This window comes from Podarcis cretensis, assembly GCF_951804945.1.
Source record: "Podarcis cretensis genome assembly, chromosome: Z".
Classification (NCBI taxonomy): domain Eukaryota; kingdom Metazoa; phylum Chordata; class Lepidosauria; order Squamata; family Lacertidae; genus Podarcis; species Podarcis cretensis.
The window spans coordinates 50,383,550-50,404,965 of record NC_137184.1 but is presented as its reverse complement, the minus strand read 5'-3'; the positions used below and the strand labels follow the sequence as shown (position 1 = coordinate 50,404,965).

Genomic DNA, 21,416 nt, shown 5'->3' with positions numbered 1-21,416 from the left:
CGTTTCGGAGGTCCGTTTGTAAACCAAAACAGGTTGTAACCCAAGGTGTGCTTTCGCCGATGGGGCCTCCCCCCAAAATTTGTTTGTAATCCAAAAAAAAAAAAAGGGTTGTCATCCAAAAAACGGTTGCAAACCGGGAACCGCATTTCCGGGTTTGACGTGTTTGTAATCTAAAACTTATGCAAACCAAGACACCACTTTTATAATTTAAAAATGGTTGATTGACAGTTAGGATTTAATAGTAATAATTATAATTCCAAAATGCAGTATTAGATAGTAAGTGGGGAAACCATGAGTCGAGGAGGAGGGAAGTCTCAGGCTGTTGCTGCCAAAGGTTTTCTATATTATATAGCAATTGAATGTTACTTTGAAAATATTTGCAAAAACTAATAAAAAATATTATATATATTAAAAAATAAACAATGTGGGTGTGACATGGTGCCAAGGGGAAACAAACTGCTTGCTTTGCAGCTTCCATCTTTGCAAATGATCTGTTTTGTTTTGACGACAAACAGGATCTGAAGCCACAGGCTTACAGGAACGCTTACGATATTCCTCGCCGCAGCCTTTTAGACCAGCTGACCCGCATGAGGACGAACCTGCTGAAAACACACAAGCTCATTCTTGGCCAAGACGAAGGTGGGTGCTGTGTTGGTGTGGCACTGAATTGAGGTTGAAGTTTGGTTCCTTTAGGTCAGGGGCTGTTAAACCACAGTCCGCAGGCCAGATCCAGCCCAATCGCCCTCTGGATCCGGCCCATGTATGGTTCTGCAATCACTGCTTGGATTGGCGTGATCACCATTCCCCCCCCCCATTTTGTTTTCGGGTGCTTTTTTTGCAATTCCCCCCGGGACTACATCTCCCAGCATGCTCCAAGGTTTTTTCCTTCATAACCAATGATCAGATCTCTTTGAAATTTTACACAGAGGTCAATAAGAGGATGAGGATTTCAGGAAAAAATACACCAGTACTCAAAAGATTTTATAAATGCCTTTTTATGGAGAAAAATAAAATAAAATGTACATGTGCTGAGGGTCTCGAGGTTTTTGAAATTTTGAAGTACTATAATTATTATTTTTTTTGAAATTTTGAAGTGCTATAAAATTTAAACCGTTTGAGGGGGGGGGGAATTTAAGGCGATTTCTTTCAACCATAAGGGAAGGGTGTGTACACCAAGTTTCATCCAAATCCCAAGATGGTGGGTGACATGACCGCATTGACATGATGTGGAATGAGCCTTTAGGGAAGTTTCAGTCTTCTGGAAATGAAGTGTGGTGTCCTTTCTGTTTCTGCTGCAGACTGCCTTCATAGTGTTCCTGTGGCTCAGATGGGGAACTACCAGGAATATCTCAAGATGATGCCCGCTCCTCTACGAGAAATTGACCCAGACCAGCCCAAAAGACTCCATACTTTTGGGAACCCTTTCAAGCAGGATAAGAAGGTAGGCCGATTTCACGGGGTCCCCTTCCCCCCGGCAATTTCTCATGGCCCGTGAGTGAGTGGAGTTGCCCCTTTCTTACAAAAGAAGAAGAAGAAGAACACTGCGGATTGTTCTTAACGGGTGATGATGTGTCTTCCAGGGCATGATGATTGATGAAGCAGACGAGTTTGTCGCTGGTCCTCAGAACAAAATCAAGCGCCCAGGAGAGCCCAACACGCCAGCTTCTCTGAAAAGGAGGCGCAGCATGTCCCCGCTGCTGAGGCGGCCCCAGTCTCCACCAGCAATAGCCAACCATGTCAGTGGGAAGGGCCCCCCTTCTGCTTCAGGGGCACCAGCCAACACCACCCTCAAAGCCATGCCAGCTTTCAATGGTAATTTGTGCTTAGCCTCCTAAAGGCTCCCTGAGCGATTGCCGTCTGCCTCTTCATGTGCTTTTGGCAATGTGTGTACTTCGGTGAAACATGCATTTTTTATAATTTTTTTATTTTGGTCTTGTGTGCACTGAGGTTTTGTCTTCTGGAATCATTTTTATAAGCAGAGGAATTGAACTGTTTGACGCTATTGTAATAAAACATACCCAGAAGCACTATAATAAATAAGCAAGCTAACTTACTGAAACAAAACTCCTCCCCCAAGCATGCTCCGGGCAGCTTCCAACAAAAGATTAAAAGTACATTAAAAGATCAGTCATTAACAACTTGCCCAAACAGGGCTGCCTTCAGATGTCTTCTAAATATCAGGTGGTTGTTTATTTCCTTGACATCTGACGGGAGGGTGCCATCACCAAGAAGGCCCTCTGCCTGGTTCCTTGTAACCTCGCTTCTTGCAGGAAGGGAACTGCTAGAAGGCCCTCAGCGCTGGACCTCAGTGTCCAGGCCAAATGATGAGGGTGGAGACGCTCCTTCAGGTCTACTGGGCCGAGACCGTTTAGGGCTTTCAAGGTCAGCACCAGCACTTTGAATTGGGCCCAGAAAGGTACTGGGAGCCAATGTAGGTCTTTCAAGACCGGTGTTACACGGTCTTGGCAGCCGCTCCCAGTCCCCAGTCTGGCTGCCACATTCTGGATTAATTGCAGTTTCCAAGTCACCTTCAAAGGGAGCCCCACGTAGAGTGCATGGCAGTAGTCCAAGCAGGAGATAACTAGAACATGCACCACTCTGGCAAGATAGTCTGTGGGCAGGGAGGGTCTCATCCTGTGTACTAGATGGAGCTGCCCTGGACACAGATTTGACCTGCACCTCCATGGACAGCTGTGAGTCCAAAATGACTCCCAGGCTGCGCACCTGGTCCTTCAGGGACACAGTTACCCCATTCAGGACCAGGAAGTCCTCCATACCAGCCTCTCCCCTGCCCCCGAAGAACAGGACTTCTGTCTTGTCAGGATTCAACCTCAATCCGTTAGCCACCATCCAACCTCCAACCGCCTCCAGGACCTTAACCATCTTCACTAGTTCCAATTTGAAAGAGAGGCAGAGCTGGTATCATCCGCATACTGATGAACACCCAGCCCATACCCCCTGATGATCTCTCCCAGAGGCTTCATGTAGATGTTAAAAAGCATAGGGGCAGAGGCACCCCACAAGTGAGGGCCCAGGGGTCTGAACACTCATCCCCCAACACCACTTTCTGGACAGGGCCCAGGAGAATGGAGCGGAACCACTGTATAACAGTGCTCCCAGCTCCCAGCCCCTCTAGACGGTCCAGAAGGATGTTATGATTGATGGTATCAAAAGCCGCTGAGAGATCCAGCAGAACTAGGAAACAGCTCTCACCTTTGTCCCTAGCCCACTGGAGATCCTCGACAGGCGCGACCAAGGCAGTTTCAGTCCCATGGTGAGGCCTGGATCCTGATTGGAAGGGATCCAAATGGTCTGCATCCTCCAGGCGTGCCTGGAGTTGTTCTGCAACCACCCACTCAATCCCCTTGCCCAAGAATGGAAGATTTGAGACTGGGCGATAGTTGGCCATATTGGCCGGGTCCAAATATGTTTTTTAAGAAGCTGTTTAATGACTGCCTCTTTTAGTGGCCCTCACAGAGGGAAGCATTTGCCACCCAGTGGATCCCATTGCCTAGCTCTTCCCAGCTTGTTTTTATGAGCCAGGATGGGCAAGGATCAAAGAGACAGGTGGTTGGTTTCACTCGTCCAAGCGAGTGGAACTGATTGGAATTGATTCATACAACTCGACTAGACAGGACTCTTAGCTCTCTCCCGCCCCATCCCTGATCCCACAGTGGAGTCTATCCCTTTCTGAATCTGAGCGACTTTATCTGCAAAAAACTTTCCAAAATCATTGTAGGAGATCTTGGGGTCTTTACAAGGCCCCGGTGGCAAAGGTGGTTCTGTGAAAATGTGAACCACCTGAGTCTCCTCCTGCTGTTTTCTGCAGATGCAATGGGGCGGTGAAGTAAGTCCTCTTCGCCGTCACCACTCAGTAGGCTCGACGTTGAATTCTAACCCGTGTCTGGTCTGATTCAGAATGAGTTTTCTGCCACCGGCGCTCTAGCCGTCTCAGCGATTGTTTCATCACACTCAGCTCTGTGGAGAACATCTGCCATGACCTGAAGCAGCTCAGGCAGGGAATCCTTGGTGCAGCGGGGAGGAAAGGCATTCTGCATTGCCCCTATTGCCTAGCTTCTGGAACACACAGAGAACTAGGTCTTCCCAATAGGGCGCCCAGTGCAAACCAGTGACTCCCTAAAAACCACTGCGACCCCACCCCTGCCCACATGACCCAGGTTGCTGTGTGTACAAGAAACCTGGTGCACAAGCAGCGGCAAGGACAGGTCTGTCTGCTTCATCAAACCAAGTGTCCATCACACATGGCCAGGTCAAGTCCTTCAGCCATGTTCAAGTTGTGGGTGGCAGCAGTCTTGTGAATCATTGACCTGGCATTGCACAGGTCGTGTGGGTCTCCCTTGCTGATTCCACTATCTATCCAGTCATGATGGGGTCTGGTCTTAGTGTAACTCCTCCCCCTGTCCGTGAGCACTGAGATTGGGCGTCCCAGAGACCCCCCCCCCCCCCCGTGGAACGTGCCCCAGCCATTCTGTCGGCTGGGCACACTCCCTGGCAACCCTGACCCTCTCCCCTTAAGAACCAAATACAAACTATATAAAAAAATAGAAACTAATTTTTTAAAGAGAAGGGTTGCCACTGATGAACCCACAAAAGGGGAGCCTGTTCCCACCTTGATGGAATCCCAGAGCTGAGCTTGTAAAGCAGTGGTGGCCCAACTTGGCCCTCCAGCTCTTTTGGGAATACAACTCCCATCATCCCTAGCTAACAGGACCAGTAGCTAAGGATGATGGGAGGAGGAATAGTAATAATAATAATAATAATATATAATAATAATTTATTATTTATACCCCGCCCATCTGGCTAGGTTTCCCCAGCCACTCTGGGTGGCTCCCAACAGAATATTAAAATACAATAACCTATTAAACATTAAAAGCTTCCCTAAACAGGGAACACTGCTCTAGATCAGGCGTGGCCCAACTTGGTCCTCCAGCTGTTTTAGGACTGCAACTCCCATCATCCCTCGCTCCCAGGACCAGTGGCCAGGGATGATGGGAATTGTCCCAAAAGAGCTGGAGGGCCAAATTTGGCCACCACTGTAAGGAAACAGGCCTGGTTTGCCTGGGAGCAAAGAGACCTGGGGTGGGTCCTTTAGATACCTTGATCTTAGGGCCATTAGGGCTCAAAAGGTTGGTTTTTGTTTTTTAAAGCACAGGTGCCATTCCTGTTGGTTGCCATCAAAATTAATTCATGCTACACCTTACCATTGCTGAAAGAGTTGTTTAAATGCAGCCTAGTTAGTTTTGTTTCTTGACTGATTAACTGTGTAGGTCCTATTTTTTGCTTTCTGCTGTGGTGCTCCCATTGCTAGACGTTGGATCTTGAGCCGCCTAGGAGGTGCCTTCTGCTGTGTGTTTAGCTACTACTAATACGAATAATTTATTATTTCTACCCCAGCCCATGCTGCTGGGTTTTCCCAGCCACTGTAGGCGGCCCTTTTTACCCGTTGTTGTCTTTTTAATTTTATATATTGTTTGTTATATGTTGCTATGGCCATTGGCTAATGCGAATAAAGTTTATCTATCTTTCTTTCTAGGCGGCTCCCAACCAAATATTAAAAACACAATCAGGGGTGGCCAACTCCCAAGAGACTGCCATCTACTCACGGAGTTGAAGACTGGCAGTGATCTACCACCTTTTGGGGGGTCCAAGTTGTTGAGCTATTTTTAGGGAGAAGGAGATCCCTAAGGGGTTCGGGGAGGCCCTTTTGGGGGCATTCAGGTGTCAAAGTTCCTGAGCTTTTCTTAAGGAACAGGAAGTCCCTTTTGGGGGGGTTCAGGTCGAAGCTGTTGACTTTTGGGGGGGAGCCGGTGATCTACCACAGACGTCCACTGATCTGCTGGTTGGGCGTGCCTGTGATAGGGCGTTGAGCATTAGGAAACTTCCCTAAGAGAGCTCTTTCTTCTGGCAGATGCAAATAGCAATATGGTCCCGGATGGCAACGGTGAGAAGAAAGCTGAACACTTCCAGTCCCTGGACAAGCAGGGAGACGGGCTGCCTGTGCCCATGATGGCCTTGATCCCCCCGCCCCCCGCAGCCCTGATGGATGACGACCTGCCCAGCGAGGTGGACTCCCTGTCCGGTGAGCTGAACTGCCTCGGGGAAGACGGACTGGACCTCAGGCCTGTCGCCAGCTCCCTGCTTCGCAGACCTGTCAGCTACAGTGTGTCTTCAGGGGACCCAAAACTCCTGTCAGGATCCGCACCCGGGACCACACCCCATGTGGTGAAAATCACACCCAGCATGTTCGAAGGGAGCAACGAAGTGATCAAAATCAAAGTGATGAAGGAGGTCCGGAAGCCCGGGAGAAGTGAGTGTTGGAGAGGGGGCTGGGTTGTCCGAAGGGAGGTCCTGCATTGCTCCCACCAACCCAGAAAGAGCGCCAGGGCAGCCAAAAGCTGTCTCTCGACTTTTCACAGTTGTGAAATGGGAGGCGGCTCTGATGAAGCTCGTGGTATTTCAGTCTCCGCCGCTATCATTTATTGCAGGGACACTTCAGTTCCCGGGAAGGCGGGGGGCGTTTGCTATGGTGCCAGTCTCGCTTGGCACCTTTTGGAATTTGTGAGGATCCCCCCTTTTTTTTTTTAGAGTTGGCAGAAATGTAATTGTAGAGTTCGTCTGTAAATGGCAGCAGCTGCCTATCATAGTGGAATTCACATTTAGAAACCTGTGGAACGTGAGCACGAGAGAAAGTGATTTGTCAGTTTGGTGTGGGGTGCTGTTACAAAGGGAAGAGGAGGAAATCAGTGCTAGCAGGAGAAAATGTCTTTTCTCCAATGAGGAGGGTCAAGTCGAGGCAGCAGACTGACTCATTTATCTCCAGGCTTGTCCCATGCGATCCTGCACAAACAGCTATGCCCCAGGAGAGAAGAGGAGTGGCCTTTAGGAGGACACTGAGGGTCTGAAAAGGGCAAAGATTCCACCATGGGAGAGATTGAGATAGCAGCCACTGCTTGGAAGCACAGGGCAGGGTTGAGGGCAGGATTCTGATGGTCTTAATAATGCTACCATGATCTCACGTTTTGTTTTGTTTTTTAATTGTAGATTTCGAAAAGATTTTCTCTCTCCTTGAAGAAGTTCAAGGCCCTGTTGAAATTCAAAAATATTTCATTGAATTTGCTATCAAGGAAGCAGCAAGGTTTGTATCCAGATGACATGTTCAAAGCTTGAGCAGATATGTGCATGTGTTCTGATAGTGGCCTGTTTGCATCTTGCCTGTTGTGCTGCATGATGTTCTTTGAAACCACCGCCTTTGATGGTGGGAGGAACCTCTTTTGCTTGTAGGTTGATGGGAGGACTTAACATTCCAAGCACAGGAGGGTGTGTGAGCCTAGGCCCTGCATATGTTCTGCAGAGTAATGTAGAGGCAGTTGTTTGTTTCAGAGGGGGAACTTGGAACAGAAGTGCAAAACCCACATTAAATTGCTCCCCTTCCCCCCCCCTCTTTCTCTTAGGTTTAAAAAACGGGTGTTAATTCAGCACTTAGAGAGAATACTAGAGGAAATAGAGTTCAACAGCCTGCACAACAGAGTTAATCATGTCAACAGTAGATAATAATGCCCCAGCAAGACGAGTGCATGGGCCAGGGAGAACAAGTTTGCTGTGTTGCAGAGGAGCGGAAGAGGACGTGGCAGCAGCTGCCCCTGGCAGTCAGGCAGCTTTTCTGTTGGAGTCTGAGAAGAAGGGTGGAGTTTTTATGCTTGCAAACCTCTCTCAATGGAAACTGAGCTGTGACCTTGATGGATTTGCTGCAGGGGATCTGGCGTCCTCCCTCCCCACCTCACATTGAAGGGCCTGATCTGCTCAATGGGCTGAAGAAAAACACAGTGCTGCCCTCTGCCGCAGGTGATGAGAATTTACTCATATGAACCTTTGTTCTAAGACACTTTTTAAAGAGCTGCTTTAGGCAGCAGGTCGAATCTGGTAAAACAAAAATGCATACGTTTTATCTGCGCTTGTGTTGGAGAGAGCCTATGTTCAAAAAGGAAAAAAAAGAGGAGAGAGAGAAATCCCTTCGTGATGGTAGTGCATGTTGCTGCTACAGACACGAAGGCAAAAGTTCCTGAGAACTGGCAGCCGACCCAGGCATGAGTTTTCAGGGTAACATTGAATTTGAGAGTAAAGCAGCTGCTGAAACTGGGTTGAGGAAAAGTGGTCAAGAGGCCTGTGACCGCTGCTCCTGGTAGCCGCTAAGCAACCTACCTCAGCCTCTCTTCTCTTTTGTCTGCAGACTTTATGAAAGCGCGTGCCTGAGGCTCCCCAGGTCCTGACCAGTTCTCTTTCATCTTGTGAGGAGGACGGAGACTCTTCACGTGGACTTGGCCTTGGAAGCGCTTAGAAGGAAACTTTGGGGTTTTTAAAAAACAAACAAACAAAAACAATCCCTGTCCCCCAAATATTATGTGTGTGTGTGTTTTACTTTTTAAATGTTGATATGAAAAGAGATTATTTTGGACAGTGTTGTTTACCAGATCCTTAATTTGATATATCAAACAGAGTGTGTGTATGTGTGTGTGTATGAGAGATGAATTTTTTTAGGACTTGTAAATAATAAAAATCATTTTATGGTTTCCTAAGAAATGCCTAATCTGAATGAGGTGCTGATGAGGAATCTCTGGTAATCCCAGTTGCCTGCAAGCACAAGAAACAAAAGAACAAAAGACCCCAAACACAGAAGACCCCTGCTGTTGTCTTCCCTCCTTCCTCCAAAAGACCACTTTGACTCTTGGAATGCACATTTCTTCTTTGCAGGAGGAGCTGGTTCACATGGTTTGCTTTGACTATAGTTGCCACCTGACTTTCCACATTATAACTTCCACACCTGACTTTTCCACTTCAGTCACTGGCAGATTGTCCCTTTGCATTCCATGGTGGTGCCAGGAATGGGGTGACTCCTTCTCCTTGCCTTGGATGCTAATGACTTTTTGTTTGGGCCCTTCAATGGGATACGAAGCTCCTTACATTAGGCCCAGTCTTCCCTGCTTTGAAGCAACAGAGCTTCAGTTTTGAATTTGAGCAGCTGCCACAGCACTAGTTTGGCTCACATTTTATCTAACCCTTGATGAGGGAAGCTTCTACTGTATGCCCCCATCAAGAAGACTTGCACCTCCCAGGTGGAAGCATCCCAGATCCGAAGAGCATCCTCTTTCCAGTTGGGAATAGGGGCTGCCTCTCCTACACAGAGTAGAAAAGGCTAACTACAAACCAGGAGCAGAAGGAGCTCTGACCTAGTTCTGGCAAGGGTGGCCCAAGCCCGTTTCCCTTCCAGCTGCCATTATAGCATGGGGGTGCAGACCATGACCTGGGTTTTGGGCCTGCACAACTTGCATTTCAGCAGGAATGGTGTCTGATAACTGACCTTTCTGCCATTCTTAACACTGTGTCGGTACTTGGATGCACTATGGCCTGACTCTAGTGCTGCCATAAACCCCCTACTGTCCCAACCTGTCAGCTCTCTGTTGGAAAGACTTAATGCAGAGAGTGTTTGAAGCCATGCTTTGAGTAATCTTTTAAGCTGCACTCCGTGGCACTGACTGACTTGCTGCTTTGTAATTGCTGGCTGAGCCAAAATTGGATAAAGGAAAAACCCAAAGGCAAAAGAATAAGCCACTGTGATGACAAAAGACTTGACATTACTCATCTGGTGTGCTGATTCCAGGACAGCTACACAGCAGTCTTCATAAGTCACTTCTCAGATTTGTTCTTCTGACAGAGCAAGGCCTTGGATTCTTGATGATTCCGCCCCCCCTCCGCCCTTTTGCAGTGGGAGAGCGCAGCCTTTTACAACTGATGACCCCCATCAGCTCCAGCCAGCACACAACCATATTGTGCATGGACTGATGGGAGTTGTAGTCTTAAACAGAGGCTGGAGAAGGGCAAGGAATGGTGAAGAGAAAAAGGGAAAGCAAATGAAGACCGGGGCCCCTGTTGTAGTGACTTGAGGCAACACTACTGAAGTACATTTTCATACTTGCTTGATTTATCTTCCAGAACCCTATGTGTGAACAAGCTGGTGTGTTTCTCTAGCAGAAGCCCATTCCCAATTTGGTCTAATCATGAGCAGAACCTTCTAAAGACTTGAGCTGCTTTCCCATTTCATGGCCATTGGCCATGTGTGCTTTTGGCTAAGGATAACCTTGGCTGACAGATTCTGGTTGTGGACATAATTTCTCTGAAGCTAGGTCCTTTTGGTGGCTCATCTTGTGTGAACACAATTTGCCAGTTCTGCAGGCTGGTATTGGCAAAACAAGGCAGGGCTCTCCCTGGAATCATGGTAGAAGACACATGCACAAAACACATACCCATGTGAGTGCTAAAAATAAAACCCTAATTGTGTAGTTTGTCTCATTTTCCTGCACTGAAGTAATCTTCAGCTGCTCTGCTTTGCCCTAAACATCTCTAGGGAGGGAAGGGGAGATTCAGCAGGCGGTAGACAATGGGAGTTGAGACAAGTAATTAAGATGTCACCTCTGTAGATGACCAGTTGCAGGGGTTCTTTTATTTTGAAATAGACTGTCTAATGCACATCTGCATTTTGATGTTGCCTCATGCACAGTTGCGTCTGCCTGCTCTGTTTAGCTTTAAAAATTCCTAACATCTTAAACTTTGGATAGGCATCCTATTAACCATGCTGGCATGTGAAAGCTGACAGCCTCCGTGCTAAACGCCTCAGACAAGTAGAAATTGGGACCTCACTTCTACTAAGTGTGATGGGAGCAAGGAGGTCCTGTGGCAAAACACAAATTTGGGTACTGCAGAGTACACCTCTGCTTAAGTAAATTGGCGACAAAATATTTCAAGATTTGCAGTACATACCCAACTAGCCGTGAGTCCAAATTTGAATTATTCATGTGTGCAGGTCTTATTTTTACAGCCGCCGCCACCATGCATTATCTTTGAGAAAATGTTTACATGAGGAATACTTGATTGCCCATTTTTTACCTGTAGACAAACTTGTTTAAAGCAACTTTGGAACAAATAAGAAGTCTGGTTTAGATTGAAAAACTGCAGCTTACACCTGTCTTCAAAAGGCTTCCATGAAAACTTTCTACTGAGGAACAGCATATGGCTGTCCCCGTGCTCCTGGACAAGAGTTCCCTCCTCCCTGACCACTGGCCAAGCTGGGTGGGGCGGATGGAAATTGCAGTCTCAAGAGAAAAGCAAGTACCACATCCCTGATTTATCAGATTGCTAGTTCTCAGTGTGGAGTATGGAGTAACTACTTGCATGCTGGCTGTTATTGCTCCTTGGCTAATGATGCTAACTAATGAGTTGGAACAGATTTTAAATTTAGTAAGCAGAGTTCATCAGAATTACTGGCTAGGCAGGCAATTTCAACTATGTTAAAATTTACTTGCTAGGGAAATTAGGTGTATTCTGCATGGCTGCTTGCCATAATACAGTGGTACCAATACAAGGGAGAGGCATGTCGCAGAGAAAGGGTTGGTGTTGCTATCAAAACACAACCACTACTTTTATCCCAAGAGACTGGAAAATGCATTTTGTGTATTGCTACCTGTGTGGGTGTAAACCAGGGGTCAGCAACCTTTTCCAGCCATAGGCCGGTCCACCATGTGGTCTCAGACCATGTGGTGGGCCAGACTATATTTTTTTTTTGGGGGGGGGGGAGTGAACAAATTCCCATGCCCCACAAATAACCCAGAGGGGCATTTTAAATAAAAGCACACATTCTACTCATGTAAAAACATGCTGATTCCCAAACCGTCCACGGGCCAGATTGAGAAGGCAATTGGGCCACATCTGGCCCCCAGGCCTTAGGTTGCCTACCCCTGGCGTAAGCAGACACGGCCACAGCTATCTAATTTAGCTGCTATTTATAAAATTCTAGTGGGTGTCTCTCAAATAGAGGAGCTGCTCCTATGCTGCTACTTCAGGCTAAAGCTGGAGCTCTGCCTGCCTCAATAATCTTATACTGAAAAAATCTTAGGTATTCATAAGAAGTTGCCAACTCAGATGCTGGGAAGTAATGCTAGCTTTTCAAAAAACAGGTAAGCTTTTCGTACAGAGAATTCAAGTCATGGGCTTCTAACAGTAGCACTAGGATTCAGTTGCTTGCATGCTTTCCTGGCAATGTCTTCCTCCTGAAATAAGGCCTGGGAAGTGTGTTCTATAGTAGCCCGTAGAAGGGACGCGGGTGGCGCTGTAGTCTAAACCACTGAGCCTCTTGGGCTTGCTAATTGGAAGGTTGGCGGTTCGAATCCCCATGACAGGATGAGCTCTCGTTGCTCTGTCCCAGCCTCTGCCAAACTAGCAGTTTGAAAGCACACCAGTGCAGGTAGATAAATAGGTATCACTGTGGCGGGAAGGTAAACGATGTTTCCATCATGGTGTTCCGTTGTGCCAGAAGCGGTTTAGTCCTGCTGGCCACAGGACCCAGAAAGCTGTCTGTGGACAAACACCAGCTCCCTTGGCCTGAAAGCGAGATGAGCGACGCAATCCCACAGTCACCTCTGACTGGACTTAACCATCCAGGAGTCTTTTACCTTTGCTGTGCCTGTGGGCTTAAAAAGATTGCCAACCACCACTGCTCTATGCAAACCAGAAGGCAAATTCAATACAGTACAGCAGCAAGTGCAGTAAAACACAAGCCTTTTCCGAATAAAAGGGAAAATAATGGGTGTATTTAAAACCACCCTTCAGCTTTATAAAAGTGGCATTTTTCTTAGTTCAATCTTTCAAGAAAGAATTCATACCCCATGTGCTTTTTAAGGATGTTGGTTCTTTATTAGGCAATGCAAGATCAAAAATGAAAGAACAAGTTTTGCACACGTGATAGTTAATGTCAGTGCTGGAGGTTCAAGCTGCTACTCCTTGCAAGTTTAAATGCCCAAAGGGCATTCAATAGGTTGCAAACTTAAAACACAAACATGGGGAGGACTCCGTTCATGCAGTGATGCCCTGCTGTGATGGAGCCTTTTTGGCAACCCAAAGCAGGTTCTTGCCAGGTTTGTAGGCACCTGGTACATAAGGTACATGGTACTAAGACAGGGGGAGGGGAGTTCAAACTGAAGGACACCTATGACACCGGCCATTCTCTTATGCACAGCCACTAGCCCACAAGCTCCACTGCACTGTGCAACCTTTTCCTAGCAAACATTCAGGACTGCGCTGCAAGATTGGATTGGGTACTTTTCTCACCCCACCTCAATTTTATGCAATGAGATCCACAGGGAGCCGGGTTACCACAAGGGACAAGATCCTTTTATGCAGCCCAGATCACCCATACAGGGTCAAGAAAAACTTGGCTCTTAACTCCCAACAGTAGCAGCTGTAATTCTGAAAATGTGCTGGGAGACCCTCACTGGCTTTAAAGGAAATATTAAAGTGAACCATCAAGTAGGTGAAGCATAAGACCTGCAGCCTCTCTTGTCAAGAAAAGGAGATCCCACCAGCTGCTGTTCTCTGTGCTTAGTTCTGAAGCACTGTTTCAGGTTTAACAGAGCAGGGGTCTTCACTCCAGGACAAGGGATGGTAGGGAACAGTAAGGCCATTACATAAGAACAGACTTTATGTTCAGTTTGCCACTGCGTGTACTTGGGGGGACTGTAACACTAAAATAACTTCCATGAACAAGCAGCAATCTGAGTTTAAACAAGGCCATGTCTTCTTTACATTCACAGCTCAACCATCCTGACCCCTGTGGTTAGGGTGCCTTTTGTGGAACCAGGAACCACCATGCAGAGAAAAGAGCAAACCATACTGGGTGGAATGCATTGTTTTATTCTATCACAAGTGCACCAGCAGTTGATGCCCATGCGTCTATACTGTGCTGCCACAAGTGGATGGGGCACCTTTCTTTCACAGCAGAAAAAGTAAAATGTAAAGATGCCATTGCAGCCAAGGAGAGACGGACAGCTTTCCTGCAGCCCACTCCAACCAGTTTAAATCTATGGCAAACAAACATGGGGACAAACTAAATTTAGTGAATTGACAGGAATCTATTCCCTCTGCTTAAACACCCCACATGCTCCAAGGCAGGTGACTCGGAGATGCCATGAGCAAAAGAGCAATGCAGCAAAGTGGAAAAACAAGACAAACGGGGTAAATTGTTTAAACAAAAGCAAAGCAGCTCTCCCACCTCTGGACAAATTTCGTCCTACGTTTTCAGTGAGAGTGCACACTTTAAATGGAGGGAGCTGGATTAAAATGCACCCTTCTGAGCAGAAAGTCAGGAAACAACTTGTCCACGTTACAAGAACAAACTGAACAGCCTTGTGGCATCTCAAGACAGACATCCTAAGCAGTCCCTGAGATCCTTGTACGTTATAAGCCACTCGCTCATGTAGCAGTCCCATCCTCACCCAGACTTGCAGCCCTTCCTCAGGTACAGCCCTCCTGCTTTGCAGCAGTAATCCTGTTGCGATCCACCTTGCTCCCAGCTTAGGCAACAGCCAGCACTTGCTACAATTAGCAGGAGCTTGGTGTAAAGTGGATGAGACTACAGATGGTGTAGTAAGGATGTAAGCATCCTTCCTGCCTAACCCCCAATGAGATCTCCAATGGCTCCCAAAAATTATCCATTTCCCTTCATAACCTGTGAGCATTTCAAGGTAGCTCAAGGACACTGAGCAATAAACGAAGGGAGCTTTTGTGTCCCTGGCAACAGTTTGGGTAAAGCTCCCACTTCAGAACCACCTGTCTGAATGTCTCTGATGCTGGTCATAACAGCGACCACATTACTTCAGCCAAAGTGCTGAAGACAGGAAAGAAACACAATCACCATTGTCTTCTGTGTTAAGGATGGGAGGGAAGGGATAGACACAAAGCAGTCCCCTTCCTCAGTATTCAACAGAACAGCAGCATAAGCCAATACCCCTTTCTTCTGTGTTCATCTGTGGCATTAAAACAATCACCTACTTTTTGGAAATAAAGAATTTGCTTTCACTAAATTCAAATCAACCATGATGGTGGGCTAATGGACAAAAAGTAAAGTGATGTTTCGCAGCATAATTCTAGCAACAATTTACACTGTTTTGCCAATTCAAAATTCAGTCATTGTCATTAACAGTGTTTGAAGAAGGTCCTTTTTAATAATTATATATATATATATATATATATATATATATTTATAAAGTCTGGATGATCAATATAAATACTGCTCCAGAAATGAAATAAAAGTGTTTTCACCCCCAACTCCAATGTTACAGCTCAGTGTCCTGTTCTATTTTTAGAATAATCTGTAAAAATCTTTAACGGCGAAGAGATTCAAATTTTCGCAACTTCAGCGATGCGCTAGACGACAAAGCATCCCTGCTGGAGGAAGAATGGACCGTGTCTGGGGACTGGAATAATACTCTGCCCCGGTGATTAAAAACATAGAAGGATGGATGGTTCCTTAATGTGTCAAATGTCCTGAAACAAAAAGCAGAACAAAAAGGAGAGAAGTGCAATTGGCAACAAATCATAACTGTTAATTCACAGTCCTATTCTGGTTAAAATGCCATAACCAAGGTTACCTTCAGATCTTCCTTGGACATATTAAAAAGTTCAAACTTGGCCTCCTGCCCCAATACTAGTAAGAATTTCTATTCCACCCTTCAAACAAATATGCAATGCTCAGGGTAGCTTATAAAAATTAAAATCATATGAAAAAACCAGCAACAGCAAAGACACAGTGCAATGGAGGCAAGCAGAGAGATAAGAATCAAACTCCAAGATAAAAATATGATCTGTTCTTAGCTAGAAGTAGCAGCAGCAGCAGCAGCAGCAGCATGGGTGACAAACCACAGGAACCACACTGGGGCATCAAGACAGAGAAGGATGCTGGGGCCAGGCCAAAGATGGCTACCAAAAATGTGGCAATAAGATGGAGTTAAGGCCAGAGCCTGGTAGGATAATGGGAGGCAGAAAAAGCAGCAGAAGTCCAGGATGTGCTAAACTGAAGAGCTTGTTCTACCATTTTCTCAATTATCTCCACCGCTTCCTGAGCAATCTCCCTTTGGCTCCCATCACCCCATGAAGAGTCATGCTGGATCAAGCAGCCATCTGTTCCTTCCTCCTGCTTCCCACAAGAGTCCAACAGGAATTGGGCATGAAGGTTACAGCCTTCCTATTTTTCTGCTGATATTCAGATGGTGGATACCTGCTAATCATGTAGGTTTCATAGTCAACATGGAAAAAACTTTCCTTTTTAACCAGGCATCTGGCTCTTAACTATCTGGTCTTTTAGAGTGGGTGGGGATACACACACCCACACCCACACACCCCTGGTTTTAATGTATGTAAGTTGCTTTGAGTTGCAGTAGCAAAGGAAAAGTAACTAATAAATCCAATAATAACAATTACTAATAGATATGCAGCATAGAACAGGTTTCTTTTAACTTTGCCATGTGTGAGAGGGAAGTACAGCAAGCTGTAGTTTCTCAATCTTACAGCATTGTGCAAATGATGAAATAACAACTGCTAAACATCTTCTAATTGATCAGGAGAGAGAAACCCTCCTCTTTAAACAGACCTGGAAGACTGCCTGATGTAAAGGGTGGGGGAAATAAAAAGCAAAGCACTGAGCAAAGTAATAATGCCAGCAGAAAGAAATGGGTAAAAACATACTTATTCTTCAGCTCTGAAGTAGCATCCATGTCTTTAAATTCCCCTGCAATATGTACTATGCCGTAACAGGTAACCGCAAAAGCCAGCAGTGTTTGAAGCACTATCTGTAACAGATTAAAAAGTAAACAGCACTTGAGTGACTTAAGTAAAATACTGCTAATAGAATTCCCCCTTGTGTTTGGTCTTAAATATCCAACCACTGTGCTTTTCAAGATGGGAAATCTCACGGCTTCAGAAATGTGCAATGCAGCAGGATTAATTTTGGACTTGAGACACCTCAAGTTATTTACATGGCTGAATAGGCATGAGCCTGGCAACTACTTCTCAACCTTATCTAGTCCTCTAGTGTGGAAAGGAGGAGGGGCAGAGGTGGGTGGGAATGGGTAGGATGCCTCACACTGATACGTAATAATTTTTGAAGGATGATTACATTAGGCTGGAAAGTGGATAGCAGATACCACACAACAGCTCCATGCAAACAAATACCTGCCAAATGCTAGAGGGAGAGGCTGTTTGTTCTGCAGAGTATGGGGAGTAAAGCAGAGGCTTTCAAAGAACTGACTGGAGAGAGTGGCAATTCCTAAAGGAATGCTGCTAAGGGAGAAGAGGAAGATGCCAAATTTCAGATGAATCTCAGTCACACTGCAATGCAGGCTGCAGATTAGGGGAAGAAGCATGGTGACACAAGAGTTCAGATTCAGTTTGTAGAAACAGGGCAAAGTAAAAAACAAAAGCCAGAATTAAGTTACACAGTACACTATCCATACAAGTCCACAAGCCAGTGAAAACGTTTAATTTGTTCCTGGATGTTTCATCCCCCCACCTTATTCCATTGCAACCATACTAGTTTAAATGGAAATGTGTCATCTTACGGATCACAGTCAAGTCAGCACTTGCATCACTGAAAGAAAAAGAACATTTAACTTACATCTATTGGCAAAGTTTCATCTTCCTTTTCTGTTAATCTCATGTAGGAGCGATCTGCAAAATGAAGACATGCTGGTAAATTAATCTGATTTCCTTTCTATGTTCACGGAGCAAAAAAGGGGTCACACAGCTGGGTTTTCTATCAACTCCACCACAGGTAAAAAGCCACCTCCACCTCAGTTTCTCTTTCTGATTATTAATCAGATCTTCAAATCTTGCCTTGGTGGATTAACTAATCTCCAAAGTGCACACAAGAGAAATGTGTCCAACAGCTATAACTGAGTAATGCAAGAGAATCACTGGTAGCTCTCTGCTGCCTTATTCCAAGTCAGTTCTTTAGTGCACTTGTCCACAAGGATTGGCAACAGTTCTGCAGGGCTTCAGTCAGGTCTTGCCCATACATACCTGGAGATGTCTGGGACTGAACCACAGACTTTCTGCATGCCATGACCCTTCTCCTCACGTATCTTACAGAAAGGCCTCAAGCTCATTTAGACAACCACTAATCACTATTTCAACTAAAGGCAACCAGTCTATGTTGCTTTAGTATGCATATTAAACTGTTCTCCCAAACTTGTCATAACAGGGAATCACTGCCGGCAACAGAAACAAATCACTCCACCATCTAGCTTATCCTGTTCAACTGACTGCCCTGATCCAGAAATATGGGAGTTTGTGCAAATTCACAATGCAATTTCACAATTAAGCTGAAAATGTTACAACTGGTACTATGTCAGCAGTCACTCATGTTTGTTGGGCAGGGTGTCAGTACACACATATAGAGTTGGGGTGACAAGCCGCTACCGTACTATTTTAACTGGTTACTTGAACAGTGTCCAAGTGCCCATATCAGAGAGAATCTGTCCCTACCCCACAGATTACAATCTATGTTAGAGCAAAAAGATACAAATGGTGAATTCACATTGGCTGCCTTCAATCCAAGTATTTTATGGACTAGGCCAAGGTCTGGCAGCATGCCACCAGTCCAGTCACCAAAACCCATTGTGTGACAGTTCCAGGAGAGGCCCATGAAATTACTAGCCCAGCTACTCATCCATTTTTGGTATTTCTATACTACGCTTCTTAATATTTATCCTAGAGTGGTATGCAATGCAATTTTTAAATAAAATAATATATAATGAAAAGTAGTCAACACAGCAGACTGCACATGTGAAATAGCAATTAAAGCAGCAAAACATGAAGTATCTTCTAAAATACAGCATACCCCAATACTACTTTAAATTATACTCTACAACTGGCCTGCCACATATGAGAAAACCCTCTCCTTCATTATTGCCCACAGTATATTTAATGGTGGTGGCTCTCAGAGGGGCCTCAGTAGGAGATCTTACTGAAGGCTGATGTGGGAGAAGGCAAACCTTAGGGACCAGAGTCTCAAGCAATTATGAGTTTCCAAGGTTAAAACCAACAACTTGAACAGAGTTTCGAAGCAAACCAGTAACCAATCTAGGTACAATGATACCTCAGGTTAAGAACTTAATTCATTCCGGAGGTCCGTTCTTAACATGAAACCGTTCTTAATCAGAGATACCACTTTAGCTAATGGGGCCTCCCGCTGGTGCCGCACGATTTCTGTTCTCATCCTGAAGCAAAGTTCTTAACCCGAGGTACTATTTCTGGGTGGGCGGAGTCTGTAACCTGAAGCGTCTGTAACCCGAGGTACCACTGTATTACAAAACTGGTTAGATATGTTCCCAACAAGCTGTTCCCATTAAAATCTTGACTGCTGTATCTGGGGGATTCATACTGACGCACATAACCCTGAAGGGATTTGCATGGTTACTGTTAGCTCATTTGGCGTACAGATTACAGATGTAGAGACCAGATCAAGCAACACATTGCATCGGGAGTTGCATGATTAATCCAGCACTTCTGCTCAGATGACCACCACCTGCTGAGCTTAAGACTCCCTTCATTCACACAACTGACAAAAACATACTGTCTCCACATCATACTTGATACAACATCTATTCCCTATTGCCTTAGTCAAGCACCTGCTACTCACCAGCCTAGTTTTCCCAACCTCTCTCCCACAGTGTACGCTGGTGTCACACCAATCCAACTGATCCCCTTGACTTCTAATGGCACTCCTATTCCACCCACTACACCCCATAGTCTTTCCACATCAAGTTCCATTTCCAGCCATTAAAAGTCTTTGTTCTATTCACTGCCAGGCTTAGAATTCTATGAGACGAACATAAAGGCAAAATTTCACCAGGTGCCATTCACCATCTTAGTGCTACAGAGATCAGAGAAACCTTTTGTGGACTGTTCTTTTTAAGGTCTTGGGATCCAACAACTACACAGCCTAAGATAAGGTCTGACATTTTCCCACCACAGTCGAGCATGGACAAAACCAGAAATCAGGATGGTACCGGGAATGTGTACAATGCTCAGTATCTGGGAATGTGAGGAGGCAACAATCCATCCCTCCCAGGTTCCAATGGCTGCCATACGTAATAATGGGTATTTCACTAGCGTCTCATAAAATTCTATCTCCTGATGTCTCACACACCTGAAAAAAGTTGTGGGCTCCAATCAGCGTAAGCTTCACCCACAGCAAGGCTACAGCCCTATGCACCCTTACTTGAGAGCAAGCCCTACTGAACGCAGTCAACCAGAGCAGGATTGTGCCTACAAACTGCTCCTGCATTTGCCCTGGATGTCCCACGGGATCCCCTTCCGACTCTACCACAATTCCCATGCTGCACAGCCACATTATTCTCCGTGGTGGTCAGGGCCGGATTTAGGCTTGATGAGGCCCTAAGCTATAAGCTCCTGAAGGTAATGGGGCCCTTGATATGTCCAGCTGTCCTTTGTCCACAACAAATGGTTGCTGTTTTTTGTGTTGAGTATATGCTATATGGTAATTTATGGACCTCATAGGTATCTAAAGCCATTTGCACATAACAAAATATGTATTTTATCAAAGTAATTGTTGAACTTATATTTTGGAAATGTACATCCAGGTTTTTCCCCCCTTAATTTTTTTGGCCCCCCCCAAAAAGAGTGGGGCCCTATGCTAGAGCTTGTTGAGCTTATACGTAAATCCGGCACTGCTTAATTCTACCCTCGCAGTTTACGACACGGACCTCCTCCCTTTCCTCTAAAGGCGGCAGGCGGAATTCCCTCCCTCCCAGTAGGTGAGGCGAGGAGACGCTGGCGGCCCCGGGCCAGCCAGGAACCCGAGCGGCCCTTGGGACCCCCCCTGCCAGGGCCGCCCCCCAGGGAGGCGGCACATTCCAGAAGACACGTCCTGCTCCCGCCCCGCCTGGGAACCCTCGGCGCCCCCCGCCCCTTCCCAGGAGGGGGGGCTGGGCCGGGCGGCGAGGGGGGCGCCGAAGCCCACCAGGACACCCCCTCCGCCAGGGTGCGCATGCGCGTAGGGCGAGGGGAAGGCGCGCTGCCGCCGCAGGCGGAGGCCGGAGCCACTCACGCTGCGCGGCGGAGAAGGCCGCGTGCGCCAGGGCGAAGAGTCCGACGCCGACCAGCCCTTTCCACAGAGAGGCGGCCGCCATCGTCTGCCTCGTTCCCTCACAGGCACTGCCGGGGCCGCGCACGCGCACGAAAGGCCAGCGGTAAGCTTCCGGCGAGAGCTGAGACGCGAACGCGATGCGACGCGAGGAGTCGGGCCTTCGCCGATCGGCGCGCGGGGATGACGTGATGCGCAGCGGAGGCTGGTGGGAGCCTCTCAAGCAAGCAAGCAAGCAAGCAAGCGCCTAAGAGAGGAAGGAGGAAGTGGGCGGGGCCGAGTTCAGGTGGGCCTGCCAATGGCTGCGCCACACGCCCTTCTTCGCCGCCTGACTCTCTTGGCTCGGTCGCACCCGAGTTTCTGAGGGGATGAGTTTGGCGCCTCTTTTCTTCGCCCTCAGCGCCTCTTC

General features: G+C 46.6%; 2 protein-coding genes and 1 long non-coding RNA gene across 5 annotated transcripts in view; 1 reads left to right on the top strand and 2 right to left on the bottom strand.

The window, feature by feature from the left end:
• Positions 1–8,598, top strand: part of LOC307208192 (integrator complex subunit 6-like) — a 37,926-nt gene extending 29,328 nt beyond the window's left edge. For 2 of the 3 annotated variants that reach the window (XR_013835032.1, XR_013835033.1), the window contains 7 exons: positions 516–639; positions 1,299–1,441; positions 1,581–1,812; positions 5,930–6,328; positions 7,063–7,156; positions 7,473–7,863; positions 8,249–8,598. Coding sequence is in view for 1 of the 3 variants with exons in the window: in XM_079962702.1 (XP_079818828.1) it covers positions 516–639; positions 1,299–1,441; positions 1,581–1,812; positions 5,930–6,328; positions 7,063–7,156; positions 7,473–7,572 (1,092 nt within the window). In the remaining 2 variants the exon portion in view is untranslated. Of the gene's footprint in view, positions 1–515; positions 640–1,298; positions 1,442–1,580; positions 1,813–5,929; positions 6,329–7,062; positions 7,157–7,472 lie in introns of all 3 variants that reach the window. The other variant, XM_079962702.1, reaches the window with a different exon arrangement.
• On the bottom strand, positions 8,381–11,464 carry LOC307208348. Its single transcript, XR_013835117.1, has 2 exons — positions 8,845–11,464; positions 8,381–8,811 (listed from the first exon to the last, which is right to left on the bottom strand). It is a non-coding gene; the product is annotated as an uncharacterized lncRNA (long non-coding RNA).
• Positions 11,465–12,737: 1,273 nt separating this feature from the next.
• On the bottom strand, positions 12,738–21,132 carry MMGT1 (membrane magnesium transporter 1). Its single transcript, XM_079962971.1, has 4 exons — positions 20,972–21,132; positions 17,516–17,568; positions 16,588–16,691; positions 12,738–15,390 (listed from the first exon to the last, which is right to left on the bottom strand). The coding sequence occupies exons 1-4, from the start codon at positions 21,051–21,053 to the stop codon at positions 15,228–15,230; spliced, it is 402 nt and encodes a 133-aa protein (XP_079819097.1). The 5' UTR covers positions 21,054–21,132; the 3' UTR covers positions 12,738–15,227.
• Between the last annotated feature and the right edge of the window lie 284 nt (positions 21,133–21,416).